This window comes from Cydia strobilella, chromosome 3, assembly GCF_947568885.1.
Source record: "Cydia strobilella chromosome 3, ilCydStro3.1, whole genome shotgun sequence".
Classification (NCBI taxonomy): Eukaryota; Metazoa; Arthropoda; class Insecta; order Lepidoptera; family Tortricidae; genus Cydia; species Cydia strobilella.
In genome coordinates, this window is record NC_086043.1 from 19,366,169 (window position 1) to 19,383,918 (window position 17,750).

Below are 17,750 nucleotides of genomic sequence, written 5' to 3' on the forward strand. Positions count from 1 at the left end.
CCGAAAAACCGGCTTTCAAAAATATGCACGGTTTTGTGACCCCTAGTCATACCCTACCAGGGTGCCGTGTGGTCTTTTTCCATTGAAACATCTATTGTATTGTACCATGGTTTGCAATAAATGATTACTTACTTACAAATTTATCTCTCTATGGCTCTTTCAACCGGGCGATAGAGGCAAATATTACACAAAACTTCAATTGGGTGACATAATAAGACCGAACAAATTGTGCAAAAAATCGGACCCTGTTTTAACTGTTTGTTTTAATGGAAAAGCTGGATAGGTCAGCATGAAAAAATTAAATATTTTGGCCTGATTGGACCGTTCAAATCTGCACATTTCTTCATCACTTGGCTACCATGGACCCTCAATATTCCAGTCTTATTATCAGGGTTAATACCCAAACGTATATACCTCAACCCTATTACCTGAAAATAAAACCATCTGGATTTTTACTATGTGTGCCCAGCGGGTCGCTAAATGGACAAACAAACAGCAAAACAAGATTAACGAGGAAGGACCGACCGATACCGAAGGTTGCATTACGTTATCGCACCAGAGCGATCAAACGGTTGTTATGAAAAATTGGATTATGTCTATAAATATGGAATTGTCTGTGATAGATTGCGTTTTAGCCAGACAAAAACATTCATCACTTTTTTTAAATTCTTCGTCATTCATACGACGTTTGTAGGGCGAGCTATAAATAAATCGAAGGCCGTTTAGAGTAAGATAGGATATAATAATTACCAAGGACCGTTTTCTAGTTGAGTTGAATACAAGTTGCGAAAATAAAAACATTTATCGCGAAATGAGGAAATGACCAGATAAGTTTCCTTGTTCCCTGATAAAGGCCGATCAATAACAGTGTAAGTCGATATCTCTAAAGGTCGAACCATAGAGTAACTTATACTAGAGCGGTACTGTCATAGTAAATTTTGTAACCCCAGCAAATTCACTGCCATCTGTCGACACACTTTAAAACTAAAAATAAATATTTATAAAAATACGATAAAATGTATTTAAATATGGATAAATGATTTTTTTATTTGCATTAATTATTTTTATATGATTTTGACCCAAGTTCTTTCACTGGTATGCGTTAAAATTATAAATAACAAACGAAACAGTCAACGCCCTCTATACGAGTGTAGGCCAAAACTAGTGGCGCCATCTGATCAAGAATCAAATTTTCGTGATTTTCGAGGCACGTTTTTTCCTTAGACTGTATCCATCTATTACGGAGTTATATCTATCTTTGGTCGAACTAAGGAGGTATATTATCGCACATGGATACACCCGACAATCCAGAAACACTAGACTGCAACCTATTTATTAAATTCTAGGATTCTAGTTCTAGGATTCTAATTTTAAATTTTAATTTTATAATGCAGTGACATGTAAAGATATGCCATACGATAAATAAATAAATAAATAAATTAAATTTATTTATAGAACTTATTCGAAAATTGTGATTATCTTATTAAGAGTACTGCCAAAAGCATAGACATAGTATATACAAGTAGTTATAAACGCGCCACCGAGCGACGGGGGGTAAGAGAAAGAATATTCATATAAAATTTGGGCAGCATAGGATTTTTTCTCTTTCACTCTTATAAATTTCGGTATTTCGCCATCGCCTCCTACCTATGATGCCACCCGGTCGGTGATAAGGACAAAGCATGGCACTATTTTCTCTTTCCTCTTATAGAAATCGCAATAAGACTATTTTTCTCTATCAAAGAGTGTCAGGCCCTTGGCCAAAAGCGACAAACTTGTCTTACATAAAGTCTACTTCAGACTTTGAATTAGGCATTGAATGGTTATTCCGTAATGTTTTTTTTTAAAACGCTGGCTGAATGAAAGTCGTGACGTCTTATCACTGTTATCGAAAGTAAAACCACGTGCTAGATAACGCGGTACAGATTTTGAGTATACATGGTTGTTATCTAATAGCAATGTATTACTAGGTTTAATGAGGACATGTTACATCGCGGTGATTGGTTTTTGGTTCAAATGCGATCAAAGTTCAACAATCAATCCATGATGGTTTGGATTGTAAGCCAGTTAATTGTGTAGCATCTTCCTAATTACTTATTGCGGGGTAAAGCTTAAGTATCGAATGGTTTTATTGAGACAAATCAAGCTATACTAACTTTGTGAGAGTTTATAGGAATCTAAATCAAAAAAAAAAGGTAAATAGTTTTCTCAAAACTCGCCCTCGCCATCAAAATCTGGCATGCCCTTTGGGCTGCAAGGTGTTCCAAACAAATTAACAATACGAACACATAGGAAGGTATAAGCGCCCAAAAACGTTACTCTCTCGTCGGGCAAAAAATAACTACATAGGTATGTTATCGGTTTATATAGGAAGTACCTATCACAAAATAATTTTTAAGAAAAAAAAACCGACTTCAATGGGGGATGCCGTTGAAAGCTTACTTATTGTTGATGGTGCACTCCAGACAATGAAATGAAAAAGACAGCATCTTTTGCCTAACTAAAATGAGGTAAAACCACCCACGTTTCTAGTAGCATTTCGTTTCTATAAGGGTCATAGTTCTAACCTAACCTAACCCAATGTTCTGATAGCATTTCGTTTCTGTAAGGGTCACAGTTCTAACCTAACCTAACCCACTTTTATGATAGCAGTTCGGTTCTGTGAGAATCGCAGTTCAAAAAAAAGTCCAGGTCCAAGTTTGGGTCTGGGTCCATAACGAAGAGAATAAATCGCCAAACGTGAACTTCAAAACGCCAAAAGAGTTCCATTCTGATCATCATCAGCAGTTCCACTTCATCAAATGTCACTTTTTTATGTAAAAGCTGGATTTGTTGATGAAAATACAAAAATCACTATATGTATGCCTTTCTCATTTGAGGAGTTCCCTCGATTCTTCATGGATCCCATCATCAGAACTCGAGCTTGACAAAAATGTGTCTTGAAAACCTAACTTGCTTACCAATCATAACGAAGAGGACAAATCGCCAAACGTGAACTATGCGTCGTTAAAGAGTTCCATTCTGATATTTCTGATCATCATCAGCAGCTGCACTTCATCAAATGTCACTTTTTTAAATGGAAATGCTGGATTTGTTGATGAAAATACAAAAATCACTATACCTATATGTATGCCCTTCACATTTGAGGAGTTCCCTCAATTCCTCATGGATCCCAAGATCAGAACTCGAGCTTGACAAAAATGTGTCTTGAAAACCTAACTTGCTTACCAATCATAACGAAGAGGACAAATCGCCAAATGTGAACTATGCGTCATTGAAGAGTTCCGTTCTGATCATCATCAGCAGTTCCACTTCATCAAATGTCACTTTTTTAAATGTAAATGCTTGATTTGTTGATGAAAATACTAAAATCACTATATGTATGCCTTTAACATTTGAGGAGTTCCCTCGATTCCTCATGGATCCCATCATCAGAACTGCGTTTTGACCAAAACGGGACCAATCTGTATGTATATACTTACAATCAAAAAAAGAATTTTCAAAATCGGTCCAGAAATGACGGAGTTATGGAGTAACAAACATTAAAAAAAAAAAAAAAAAAGAAAAAAAAACATACAATCGAATTGATAACCTCCTCCTTTTGAAATCTTGAAGTCGGTTAAAAATCAACCAACATCACTCATCATAAGCAAAAGTGCTGTCAGACTGTCACATCTCTTTTCAGTGGTAAAATTATAAATGTCGAACGGCTTTATAGAATAAAAATAAATAAAATAAAAATAAAATTAGTTTATTTCAGACTTCATAATGTTAGTATTACATACATGTTAGTACTTAATACTGTCTTAAGCAACTAAACATAAATTATTATTATTATTAGTGTATTACTATTTTGGCAGGAGCCAGGGTACACTCATTGGCAGCTACATACTCATGTGTACGCAGCTACCAATGAGTGCACCCTGGTCCAGTGCAGGAGGAGCTCACTGTCGAGCCTGTCAGCTATATTTATGAAAGAAAAATAATATAAATAATCTTTCCGTGTTCATCAGACCTTCATCGTCGCGTGATTCGGGTGATTGTAGGTTTCTTGTTTATTTTCTTACGTCTCTTACGTATGGCCTTTGTCGTACTAAAAATAGTCCGTATGAATAGGAGTTTCCTAGCGCGGCGTAGGTATTAGTAGGACGGAAATGTACTAGATATACAGAGCATTATGCATATCGAGTGCGAAGAAATTTGTATGTTATAGAATCGGAGTTATATTTTGTTTTCATATGGACAATAATATGCATTAATTAATTAAATTCATTCAATTTACGTCACAGTCACAGCCGCTACACAAACTTTAGAGCAAGTTGGATTTTAAACTAGAGAAAGCTTGTTTTGAGCTGTATACAACATTGTCAAGACCTACCAAGCCGAGATTAGACGGGCTCTCAGTCGGCACTTTTCCATCGGTCTTTTAGTTCTGAGCATCATCAGTGATGATCATTCTATGTCAGTTTACCATTATTATGTTCACAGTTGTTCCGATCTTCTACTTGGTGACTGGTGAGGTGCAACGCTATATTCACAGACAGTAAATAAAAAAATATTGAATGATTTTTTTTTGGCAGACGTTATGAAAAATGGTTTATCTCTTTGGGCTTTATATTTTTTTCACTTGTCATGCTCGTAAAGTTTGACTAAGTCGTGCGTGCGTTTGACATAAAATCGCTTTTTAAGCTCTAGTGCATAAAGTAAAATCATCTATTACGAATCTATGACTTAGCAATAAAGTTTAAAATCTGCCATATAAACAGCCAGCCCTGCCGGCTGCCGGCGCTCTCCCGACCGGTACAATTTTCTTTAGTCTTGAATAAATACGGTAAAATAACCTACCTTATTGGATATTTTTGTATTTTTTACTCACAATCGAAGTGAAAAGCATGATTCAGATTCAGATTCAGATATTTATTAATAAAATTTAGTATTTTACACGTCATTTTCAGTATAATAAATAGTTATATTAATGATCGCTTTATGCCCTTGTTGTACAATTTACTATTAGAATTCTGTTTGACCATTAGCGTTCCAGATCGATATCTTAACGGGCAATATGGCCAAATATATCTGCATGCAATGGAGTATAAATTGCCGTACCTATTGTATAAAGTCGCGATATTATTCCAGCAGTCACCGGTTTTCTCTGCTCTTGTGACCCTCAGCCGAACTATACGTTCTATTTATATCCATTATGTACCTAGCTCGTGCAATTTCAAACTAGTTAAGTTAGATAACCTAGAATGGCTAGAATTCACGACACAACAGTTTTCGAGCCCTGTGTTCGATCTTAATTTAAGGGTAAAGAACTCGCTGCTTTCATAAATCGGAGATTTAAAAAAAAGCGCAAAGGACTAACGTTGACACTGAGAGTTCATTTAACATTTACGACATCAGTTTATTTAAAAAAAAAACCGGCCAGGTGCGAGTCGGACTCGCCCACCGAGGGTTCCGTACAAATTTAACTATTTTTATATTTTATAAATTTACAGTTTTCAGATTTTTCCCTGTATTTGTAGTGTAAGACGAAATTACTTGCCAAATTTCAGAGTTCTGGGTCAACGGGAAGTATCCTATCAATTTTGATTTCCTTGAGTGTGTCGAAATAATTATACGTTTTTTGCGGCATTTATGCCGTATCTTTTTTTTGAAGTTTGCATTCAAACTTAGAAGTTAGATTTTTTTTCACAGCGTCAAGGGACCGTAGACCGTATTGGTTTGAATTTATACTGGATGCTTCCACGCGTTCCCGAGATAAAGGGTCTTGACAGACAGACGGACGGACAACAAAGTGATCCTATAAGGGTTCCGTTTTTTCCTTTGGAGGTACCCGTAAAATTGGGGATGAGTTAAAAATATTCTATTTCCTAAAACAGTAACGTTTCTCTCTTCTCTTCGACTATTTCACCCTGCGGTAAAAATCTTAGACTGGCTCTTATGTTCACCAATTTGTAAGAATAGTGTATTTAAGAAGCGAAGTGAATTATACCTAATTAGTTACTTAGCTCTTCATTAGTCTAAATATTGATGATTAGTTATCGTTAAGAGATAGAGACAAACGAGTATGTATTAATTTAAATCAGAAACGTGAGTACTTTTCGAACAAGTTTTCACGCTATACCCATACCTAATTAATATCTACCTATAAACAAAAAGTCACCACAGTTGCTAACCATCAGTCGATGTAAACAAAAGATAAGAAAGTAAAGTTCTTTGTCCTTTGACAACCGACTCCGGCCGCAATATCTGCATGGTATTTCTAAGAACTTGTTACAAATGGTTCATTAAAAACCGTCGCTACACCCGAAGTCGCTATATGCATATTAATCTTGTACTAAAGTATGATTTAAATTTATGAGACTTGGATTGTACGTCGCTATAGCCGAATGGAACAACCACGGTCGTAATAAATGAAATCCACTGTATTTACCTTTCACTTCTCGGCTCATTAAGATGTATTTTGGATGACATCCAAACTATCCAAAGCTTGCGGGCTTTGTACACGATATGATTCATTTCTTATCCACGTGTATACCATAACCAAAGAGGATATAATATTATAGAGCGGTACTGGCATAGTAAATTTTGTAACCACAGTAAATTCACTGCCATCTATCGACACACTTTAAAACTAAAAATGAAGATTTATAAAAATACGATAAAATGTATTTAAATATGGATAAATGATTTTTTTTATTTGCATTATTTATTTTTATGATTTTGACCCATGTTCTTTTACTGATATGCGTTAAAATTGTTAAATAACAAACGAAACCGCCCTCTATACGAAAGTAGGCCAAAGGTACTGACGCCATCTGATCGAGAGTCTATATTTCGTCATTTTCGAGGCACGTTTTTTCCTTAGACTGTATCTATCTATTACGAAGTTATATCTATCTTTGCCATAACTTACATCATTACTGAAGGATACATACTAAATACACCATACATATGGATCATCGTCATCAGTCATCACGGTTAGATGACTATTCTAGAACCTTGTTTCAAAGAGAATTAACCTGACAGATGAAAGAATGAAAAACATATATCTCTATGTCGCTATGTGGTGAAAGCTAGTGGATATTTATTGTTATATTTATGAGTAGGGTACGTTTTGTTTTAGATTTCAAGCCAGGGATCGGAACCGGTTTTTTTCAAAAACGTCGAAATAACCATATATTTCGAATTATTTTATACTCGAAATGTAGGTCTCAGTTGTGATTTAGGTAACGACTTCGTATTTTAAATTGCCTAATTAGAAATGATAATATAATTATCAAAGAACGAAAAAATACCGTTTTTGTTCCCATACAAAAAATACCGATATCCGATCCCTGTTTGAAGCTGTTATTGTGTATTATTGTGAATGGCGGCACGTGCTTTCTCATCAGCTCATCACCTACTCGTAATTATTATGTCACGAGAATTTGTGACGTCACGTAGTCTCGTGCTCGTGTATAGTAATAAATAGTGTAATCTAGAAATATCACGCCTACTTTTACTATTACGTAGATATTTTGTTATTTTTCTCAATTGGACTTGTTGAATGTTCATTAATTTCATTATAGAAAATCTAATTTACATTTTTTGTTAATGTGTATTTACCACAGATTATAAATTCGACAATGTAAAAATTTTATATCACAAATTAACACTGAAGAAGTTATAAATATAAACGATGACAGTGAAGTCCAAAAATATCCAACCTATTAAGAATAATGTTCGACGTCATTATTTAGGCGACATAAGGGCGTCGCACTCATACTCTAAATACAGTCTTATATTTATTAACACTTCTGTGTACGTAAAATAATGGTCGCAAAATATTTATTTTCGGAAATAACAGTATTAGTTTAAGTATATTATCAAGTCAAACAAATTGAACTGTGAACTGGCACCAGTGTGGAACAATATGACATTTATGAAAACACATATTGATCTAAAAGACAAATACAAATTTTGTGCCAATTCTTATGAATAGATAGATCTACCATTGGCATACATTTCTGTAGATTCATGTTCTGTTCTGTGGGATAAGAGACCTAAGACCCATTGAAGCTTACGTTGAATTTCACTGCACCCAAGACCCTAAAGGCTGCACGTTTATTGTACCGTTTCAACTGCCTCACTTTAGTGTTCGTGCACGCATTTACGATTTTTTTATAATATTTCCAGGGCGTCCTTTATTTCTATCAGATCGAAAAATCTACCAAAACATGTGTACTTGTTCAAAAATCCAGAAAGGTTTCAACACTCAAACAACGCCGCTTTTCTATTATAGTTGTCTTACTTCCGTACGTCTGTATGTAACATTGTGCGTTTGTGTATTACAGGGCTTCGTACCCGGCATGTTTGGCGTGTCACACGGCGCGCTGCAGTTCATGACCTACGAGGAGATGAAGAACCGCTACAACCAGTACCGGAACCTGCCCATCGACATTAAACTGGTAAGAGACCTGATTTGACCACTGAATTTTTTTCGTGATCATTTATGCACGTAATATTGACCATTGACCATGCCTTTGCCTCTGACGCTGCCGGGTTTTTGACTTTTACTGGATAAAGCGTATATAAAGGCAACCTCGGGCAGCTGCAGTGGTATGAGCAGGAAAACGTTTAGGTACAATCGCGGGGACATTGCTGGTGAACCACTTCAGAAAAAATTCACCACGATCTTTACGAGCGAGTTAAACTCCGCCTCCCATAGAGATAACCAATTAGGATGCATTTTGGATTCTTTATCTTAGTTTGCAAATGCCGACCGTCACAAAGACAATGGACGGCAATAAACATTACCTGAGCTAACCTTTTTTTTCAACACCCACATTTTTAAGTGTCATGTTATTGGTCATCACTTTTATGATATCGCCTGACCGTCTGCAAGACCTTTAAACGATTTTTGCCCTTAAGGTGATTCACCGGGAATGTCCGATTGTACAGTCAAATGGCGTTATTCATAAACGCGTTATGGCCTGAATTTGCTATGAACCGTTTTTCATCTGTCATTTTGACTTATGTGTTTAAATCTAAGCAAGAAATCTTTTAGATGTATTTGCCATGCTAAACTCGCAGGCGCTTTTTTACTTTTTTATTCCTAGCTTGTATGTGTCAGAGAGAGACATTACACGTGTGTTAAGATCTATAGCCGTTTTTTTAATTTTCTACTCCTGTATTACTCCAAAACATGGTCCTGGAACGAACCGGATTGAACATTACAGCCAATAATCCAGATTATATAATATAAGGAGCTGACAAGTGAATAAATTAAGAAATTCGTCCGACAAGAGCAAGAGATCAAGCTGACTTGGGAAAGGAGGATTCTGAGATCGTGTTCATGTGGGATTACTGGACTTGAAGAGAGAGTTAAGCCTTCAGTATTCTTAATTTTCACCCATCACTCGTCATACAGGTAGTAATTATACGATTTAATACGGTTAGTATCATTTTAATTGTTTAACTTAACCACATGTACCTAACAGTTAGGTTAACCTTTGTCGCGTCAGATTACTATTTCACTTTAATTTTATTTCGTAATTAGTTAATTTGTATTAGTTATTCACTGATATTTGCCTAGGCTTTTAATTAACTAATAAATCTACGAACTGTGAATTTAGTTAATCATTATTTAACTGGACGATTAGACATAGGTAGGTGTTAAATAAAACAATAGGTTAGTTTTCACCACCATCTAATTAAATAATTGTTATGAAACATTAAATTTAGATACAATTATTGGTGTTAAAACTTAAACTAAGTAAATAAAATAAATATACACTTAAATAAACTGTTAACTTAGGCATCAACTGTACTATCATACATTTCTTATACGTTTAAGTTAATCTAGCATTGTATAACATTTCAGTTGACAACACACGCCTCTCAAAATGTCCGAAGAAAAGGATTTAATCAAAAAACGTGGCAGTTACAAGGGCCGGCTAACTAACTTCTCAAACTACGTGAATTCTTTGGAAAGTTCTTCACTTACCTCAGTAGCCGCCAATGAGTTGCAGTTACGAATCAGTAGAATGGAAAATGTATTTAGTGAGTACGATGCAGTGCAGTTAGACTTAGAATGTTTGTCGGCAAGCATTGACATTCAGTTACCTGAGCGAACTGAGTTCGAAACCCAGTACTTTAGTGCAATTGCTAAAGCACAAGATATTTTAAATTCATTTCATAAAAAGCAAGAAGAACTGGGTAGCGAACGTGCAAGTATTTCTAGTGCTAGCAATCATAAGCTAGTTAAACTTCCCGTCATACAGTTGCCTAAATTTTCAGGCTCTTATGAAAATTGGCTCGAGTTCCACGACACATTCCTAAGCCTGATTCATTCAAATGACGAAATTGACGAAATAAATAAGTTTCACTATTTGAGATCGTCATTGGAGGGGTCGGCAGCAGTGGTTGTTAAATCGGTTGAATTTTGTTCTAAAAATTATCAAACTGCATGGAAGCTCCTGTGTGATCGTTTCGATAACAAGCGTTTATTGCTACAAAATCATGTTTCAGCAATCTTTAATATCGAAACAATTACCAGGGAGTCTTCATTTGCGTTAAAACGTATGATCGACCAATTGAACAAAAACTTGCTTGCCTTGGAATCGCTCGGCGAACCAGTAAAACAATGGGATACGTTGCTTATTTACATTGTGTCACATAGGTTAGACGCTAAGTCGTACCGGGAATGGGAAGAATACAAAGGTCGCTTAGATAAAGATAAGCCAATTACTCTGGAAGCCTTTTTAACATTCATGCGAAATCGTTCCGATTTATTAGAAACGTTGGAACTGTCCACAAATAACACTGCCGGTCGTGGTAACACTTCTCACAAAAACACTCCGAAACTTAAAACCCTGTCCGTACAAGATACGAAACAGAACACTGTCGCTAAGTGCCCTAAATGCAGCGGTGAACATTATTTACCTAGTTGTTTACAGTTTCTCGCCCTAAGTAACGCTGCGCGATTGGAATTGCTACCGAGTTTAAAGGTATGCTATAATTGTTTACGCGGTGGTCACTACGCTAATCATTGCAAAAAGCCGGGATGCAAATTATGTAAGCGAAAACATAGCACGTTAGTTCATGTTACAGATTGCAAATCTAGATCGAGCGGTGACTGCGCGTCCGGCCGCGGCGAGGAGGATAATTTAACTAAAAATAATAAATCGATTTTTCCTGTTAATCAATTATCACCTGCCGCGCCCGTCGCATCTCATTCTGGCTAAGGAAATGTTTCATATGATTCCTCGCTCGCTCCTGTACAGACATTATCGGCTCAAATGGCACAAGGGAAACATGGTATGCTCGCAACTGCATTAGTAAAGGTTTACGACAGCAACAATAAAGAGTATGTCGCTCGCGCCATGTTAGACAATGGTAGTTTTGCATGCCTAATATCTCAGGGTTTCTGTGAGAAATTAAACTTACCAACGAATCAAATTAATACGTCTGTTCTTGGTATAAATAAACAGACTTCTAAAATAGGAGAAATGTGTCTACTTCCTATTAAATCTTTAAATGACACATATTCAGTAACAGTAAACTGTTACGTTCTGCCATCCCTTACTGATGACGTCCCATGTCGTCAAATTGATTTGAGGGATCTTAATATCCCAAGCGACATTTGTTTGGCTGATCCAAACTTTTATAAACCTGCACCTGTCGACATAATCTTAGGATCTGAAGTGTTTTGGGACTCGTTTCCTACACAGCCTCAGATCATTAGACTAGGTCTAGAGCTTCCGATGCTCTGTGAAACTCGCTTTGGCTTTTTGGTTGCTGGTCGGGCAATTACCGACCATCTGCCTTCCAGTATGCAGTGTTTTTTTGCTTCTGGTCTCTCGCACACAGGTAATAATGATTTAAAATGTAACGACGACATCCAAACCCAATTAACGCGGTTTTGGCAGCTCGAAGAAGTTAGCCATAAGTCGTCTCATTATTCACCTGAGGAGAAAATGTGCGAAGAACATTTCGTTGAAAATACTACGCGGCTAGCCGACGGACGATTCTGTGTCAGGCTTCCTTTAAAACAAAGCGAAAGTGTCCTAGGCGACTCATTTCAACGCGCAAAGCAGTGCATGCTATCATTGGAACGCAGAATTAAAACCAAGCCCTCTTTTAAAGGTTTATATACTGATTTCATGGCAGAGTATGAAAGTTTGGGTCACATGTCGCATGGTAGGCAGATCTCAGGGGAAGAAAAGGGTTATATAATACCCCACTTTGGAATTTTGCGTGACAATAGCTCCACGACGAAACTCCGTGTTGTGTATAACGCTAGCAGCCCGTCTACCTCAGGTGTTAGTCTGAATGACATCCAGATGGTCGGACCCACTGTGCAAGACGACCTTCTGTCTATTCTTATTAGATTTAGGCAGCACCGGTACATCATTTCTTCGGACGTGGAGAAAATGTACCGTCAGATATGGGTGCACCCTGACGACCGCCACCTTCAAAAAATTCTTTGGCGCAGCTCTGAGACCAAGCCACTATTAGTGCACGAGCTCAATACTGTCTCCTATGGGACAGCCAGTGCTCCCTTCCTAGCCACCAGGTGTCTCAAACAAATAGGTTTGGATTGTGACGATGAGAAAGTCAAAGAAGTCATCGTTCACGATTTTTATGTAGACGACCTGCTGACAGGAGGAGATGAGCTTACGGCAGTGGAAGAGATTCGCCATAAAGTGAATCAAGCACTTTCTTCAGCAGGAATGAACCTGCGTAAGTGGAAGTCAAACGAGTCTCGCCTTCTATGTGAACCCTCTCAATCCTCTGTGGATTTGAATATAGGATCAAATGAGCCCAGCAAAACGTTAGGCTTAGGCTGGCATCCTGAGTCTGATGAGCTGTATTTTCCAATAGGAAAACTAGTTCCCAAAGGAAATACCAAGCGCGACATGCTCTCAGTGATTGCTCAGATCTTCGATCCGTTAGGACTTTTGTCTCCGGTCGTAATCACCATGAAGATGCTACTGCAGCGGTTGTGGCTTCAAAAGATTACGTGGGAAGAAGAACTGTCTCCAGAGATTACCAAACAATGGGTAGAACTCTTGGATGGATTGCCGGCACTGAATGATATTAGAGTCCCTCGTCATGTCATTTGCAACTCACACATAGCCTTTGATCTACACATTTTCTCAGACGCATCTGAACGCGCGTACGGCGCTTGTGTGTACGTACGTAGTGTAGACAAAGAAGGTCAGGTGTTCGTTAGGTTATTGATCGCAAAAAGTCGAGTTAGTCCAATTAAACCGACGACTATACCTAAACTTGAATTGTGTGGCGCTCTCGTTAGTGCTCATCTGTATGACAAGGTCATGACTTCACTTAGAGCTCAGGTCAGAAGCACGACATTCTGGACCGACTCGACTATAGTGTTAGGTTGGCTTAAGATGATGCCGAGTAGGTTGCAACCCTTTGTGCGGAACCGAGTGTCGGACATTTTAGAAATCACCGGCAGTTGTACTTGGAGGCATGTTCCAACAGACCAAAACCCAGCGGACTTAATTTCCCGTGGAGTGCATGCAAACGTTATAGACTCGTTAGATTTGTGGTGGTCGGGTCCCAGTTTCTTGCAGCAAGACGTGGCTCAGTGGCCCTTTAATCCTATCACAAAGCAATGCGATGAGCTGCCTGAAACCCGCGTTGAGGTTTCATTGCACGTTAACATAACTCATGAGCCATTAATAGATTTCAATCGTTTCTCGAATCTCTCGCGGCTCATTCGTGCTATTGCTTACGCTCTTCGCTTCATTAAAAAATGCCGAAAAAATGAAGCGTCGACGTCGTCCACGTACCTCAATCATGACGAATTAAATGATTCATTAAAGGTGATTACCAAATTCAGTCAGAGCGAATCATTTTCAGAATATGATATATTAGCCAAAAAACAAAATTTGCCAAAAAAGAGTAAGCTCTTAAAATTCAACCCATTCCTAGACAACGACAACCTTATGCGTGTGGGAGGCCGTCTTTCCAATTCAGAATTTCCGTACGAGAAAAAACATCCCATTATTTTACAGTCCACACATCGATTCACAAAATTATTATTTAATCAGGAACATAAAAGGCTTCTCCATGCACCGCCTCAGCTGTTGTTAGCAACAATTAAGGAAACCTATTGGCCCATAGGAGGTCGTAATTTGGCAAAGGCTTGCTACCATCAGTGTGTGCGTTGTAAAATTATGAAAGGACAAGTAATTGCTCCACTGATGGGGAATTTGCCAAATTCTCGGTTGTCACCTGGAGGCTACCCGTTTAGGAATGTGGGCGTGGACTACGCAGGTCCACTCATGGCAGCCAGCCGTCAAGGTCGTGGTTGCGCACTAGTTAAAGTTTATGTTGCTATTTTTATATGCTTCACAACCAAGGCGATACATTTAGAATTGGTGGGAGATTTAACTAGTAAAACTTACTTGCTGGCACTGTCTCGCTTTATGTCTCGCCGGGGACAGCCAGACAACATTTACTCCGATAACGGCACTGCATTTGTCGGAGCCTATAATGAAATTACAAAGTTTCTGAAGGAAAACTGCAACTCTTTGGCTGAGACGTTAGCTAGTAAAAACACTAGTTTTCATTTTCTGCCTGCTTATGCACCTCACTTCGGGGGTCTTTGGGAGGCGGGTGTCAAATCAGTTAAATTTCATTTGCATCGAGTGTTGGGAAATTGTAACTTAACCTATGAACAGCTTAACTCTACACTCATCAATATTGAAGCCCTGTTGAATTCTCGGCCACTCACGCCTCTGTCATCACACCCGGACGATCTCTCAGCGCTCACCCCTGGACATTTTCTTGTCGGACGCTCACTCACCTCATTGCCGGTGCAGGATCTGCGGGACCACACTTACCAGCATCTGACACGATTCCACCGAATCGAACAGCTCCGTCAACATTTCTGGGCTCGGTGGACTAAAGAGTACGTCCCAGAACTGCAACAGCGTGTCAAGTGGAGACTCAACCACGATTCCCTCAAAAATAATACCCTCGTTGTGCTGAAGGAGGACAATCTTCCTCCGTTGAAATGGAGACTGGGACGCATTGTAGCCATTCACTCTGGACAGGATGGTATATCACGAGTGGCTGACGTGAAGACAGCTGGAGGAGTCGTTCGACGCGCTTTCAGCAAGATTTGTCCTCTTCCTGTGGCTACCGATTCTGCTTGAAAGGCTTCTTTCAACCCCGGGGGCATGTTTAAATCTAAGCAAGAAATCTTTTAGATGTATTTGCCATGCTAAACTCGCAGGCGCTTTTTTACTTTTTTATTCCTAGCTTGTATGTGTCAGAGAGAGACATTACACGTGTGTTAAGATCTATAGCCGTTTTTTTAATTTTCTACTCCTGTATTACTCCAAAACATTATGTATTTGTAAAAAAGGGATAAATTATAATTTAACAAAATCAGGCCTGTAAAGTTTTATGAATAAGGGGGAAAGAATTTAATTTCCGGCCCATTTCGTACCTTGTCACTGCAGTGACAATAGTATAAGGTTTCTAGCGACTTATATTAATTGTCACTGTGACAAAGTACGAAATGGCTAGGAAACTAATTTGACTGTAGGTACACTAATTTACACGATGCCCGCGATGTGTAAACGGAGTATTTTGTCGTATAACTCGCCTTTACAAAATTAGGTAGGTATTAATAGTAAGAGCAGCGTTTTGAATTTCAATAGATAATACTTTTATTCTGACAATACTATCTATAAAATACAGCGTCGGACCCGGAGTAATGTAAATCATGATATGTTTCTGTCGTTCGCGCTGTACTTAAATAAATGGGGCATTTTCTATGAAAAGGGACATTATTGTCAATGGCGCTTACGCCGCACAGCGTCGCGCGGCATTGTATTTATATCGAAGCATCGTTAATAATGGCGTAAGCGCCATCGAAAATAAGGTCCCTTTTTATAGAAAATACTACAAATATTAACATCGCACTCTGTCAATGACGTAGTGAACTTAATACAGAATGCGCTACATTTTCCAAATATTTGAATGTTTCTTCAAATTATTTATATTTCACACTAATAAGCTTTTTATTTGTACTTGGTGTGATAAAATGCGTCATATGCATTTACGTCATGATTGTCATGAATATTATCACATACCTAAATTTCAATTTTATCTGTGTGTCAATTGTTTCAAGATTAGCAAGATATCTGATTTATATGTATAGTATTCTGCCAGTCATCGACCGGTCGGTAGATAACCATTATTATTATATTGTTATTCTGTTATAATGTTTTGGGTTACGCTTAACCCTTTAACCCTTAAATGCATAATGATGTATATATGCATCGTATATTTGATGGTCCGTGGTATGCAGCTATCCAAAATCACATTTATTACTTTTATACAGCATGACACATCTATTTCAATTTATTAAAAAGTTATACAAAAAATCATGCATTTAAGGGTTAACGGTCAAGATTTAAAATAAACTAGCGACCCGCCCCGGCTTCGCACGGGTAGTTCAACTAATATTTACAAAACCTTTACAAATTATACATATAAACCTTCCTCTTGAATCACTATCTATTAAAAAAACCGCATCTAAATCCGTTGCGTAGTTTTAAAGATCTAAGCATACATAGGGACAGACGGACAGACAGCGGAAAGCGACTTTGTTTTGTACTATGTATTGATACACCATCGTCTCCTTAAAGTCCTAAAAATACTGCATAAGAAAAAATAATACATAAAACATGATGTTATAGGGTGGTAATTTTTACCGTTATAATATCAAAAGTGTAAAAATTTAGTTTACAGTACATATGGTGCTACTTTCTCGCACTAGGGCGTAAAAGAGCACTTTTCGTGCATATGTCGAAAGTTTGAAGTATGTACTGTAAAGCATTGTACGATACACGTGCGAATAGGTAATTCGCCACTCGTTTCGAATTTCCTCTTTTCCGCACGTGTATCGTAAATAACTATTTCTTAATTGACACAATGTAACTTGTACTATTAGGAGTATTAACGCATGATCGTTTTGTTTCCAGACGTCGGTGGAATACCTGACGTTCGCGGCCGTGTCGAAGCTGATAGCGGCGGGCGCCACGTACCCGTACCAGGTGGTGCGCGCGCGCATGCAGGACCAGCACCGCGTCTACCGCGGCGCCTGGCACTGCGTCACCGAGACCTGGAGGTACGAACGCTTCCACGGCTTCTATAAGGGCCTCACGCCGTACCTGCTACATGTAACGCCTAACATATGCCTAGTTATGCTCATTTGGGAAAAGTTCACCAACAACGATTAGATCGACGTCTGATGGGAACGCGACTGTACTTAAGATAGGATCTAATTGTTTCGTTAAGTCTTTCACAGTGTGTACCGACCGACGCGGGATAGAGATCTGGTGGCCTGGAGGTTACGGCGGGCTATAAATATTCACGAGAAGAACGCGATGACTCTATAGAACTGACAATTCGTAAGCCTCAGGGAGACCCTCGCTGGCGTCTTTTTAGCGTCTGGACCTGACACTCTTTGATAGAGAAAGATAGTCTTATTGCGATTCCTATAAGAGGAAAGAGAAAATAGTGCCATGCTTTGTCCTTATTACCGACCGGGTGGCATCATAGGTAGGAGGCGATGGCGAAATACCGAAATTTATAAGTGTAAGAGAAAAAAATCCTACGCTGCCCAAATTTTATATGAATATTCTTTCTCTTACCCCCGGTCGCTCGGTGGCGCGTCTATAACTACTATGTCTATGGCGGCTAGTGAGCGCTATGAA

General features: G+C 38.3%; 1 protein-coding gene across 1 annotated transcript in view; it reads left to right on the top strand.

The window, feature by feature from the left end:
- Positions 1 to 17,750, top strand: part of LOC134756050 (solute carrier family 25 member 32) — a 36,265-nt gene that overhangs the window by 13,279 nt on the left and 5,236 nt on the right. Inside the window, exons 4-5 of the mRNA XM_063692843.1 lie at positions 8,340 to 8,453; positions 17,016 to 17,161. Of these exons, the coding sequence (XP_063548913.1) occupies positions 8,340 to 8,453; positions 17,016 to 17,161 (260 nt within the window). The remainder of the gene's footprint in view (positions 1 to 8,339; positions 8,454 to 17,015; positions 17,162 to 17,750) is intronic.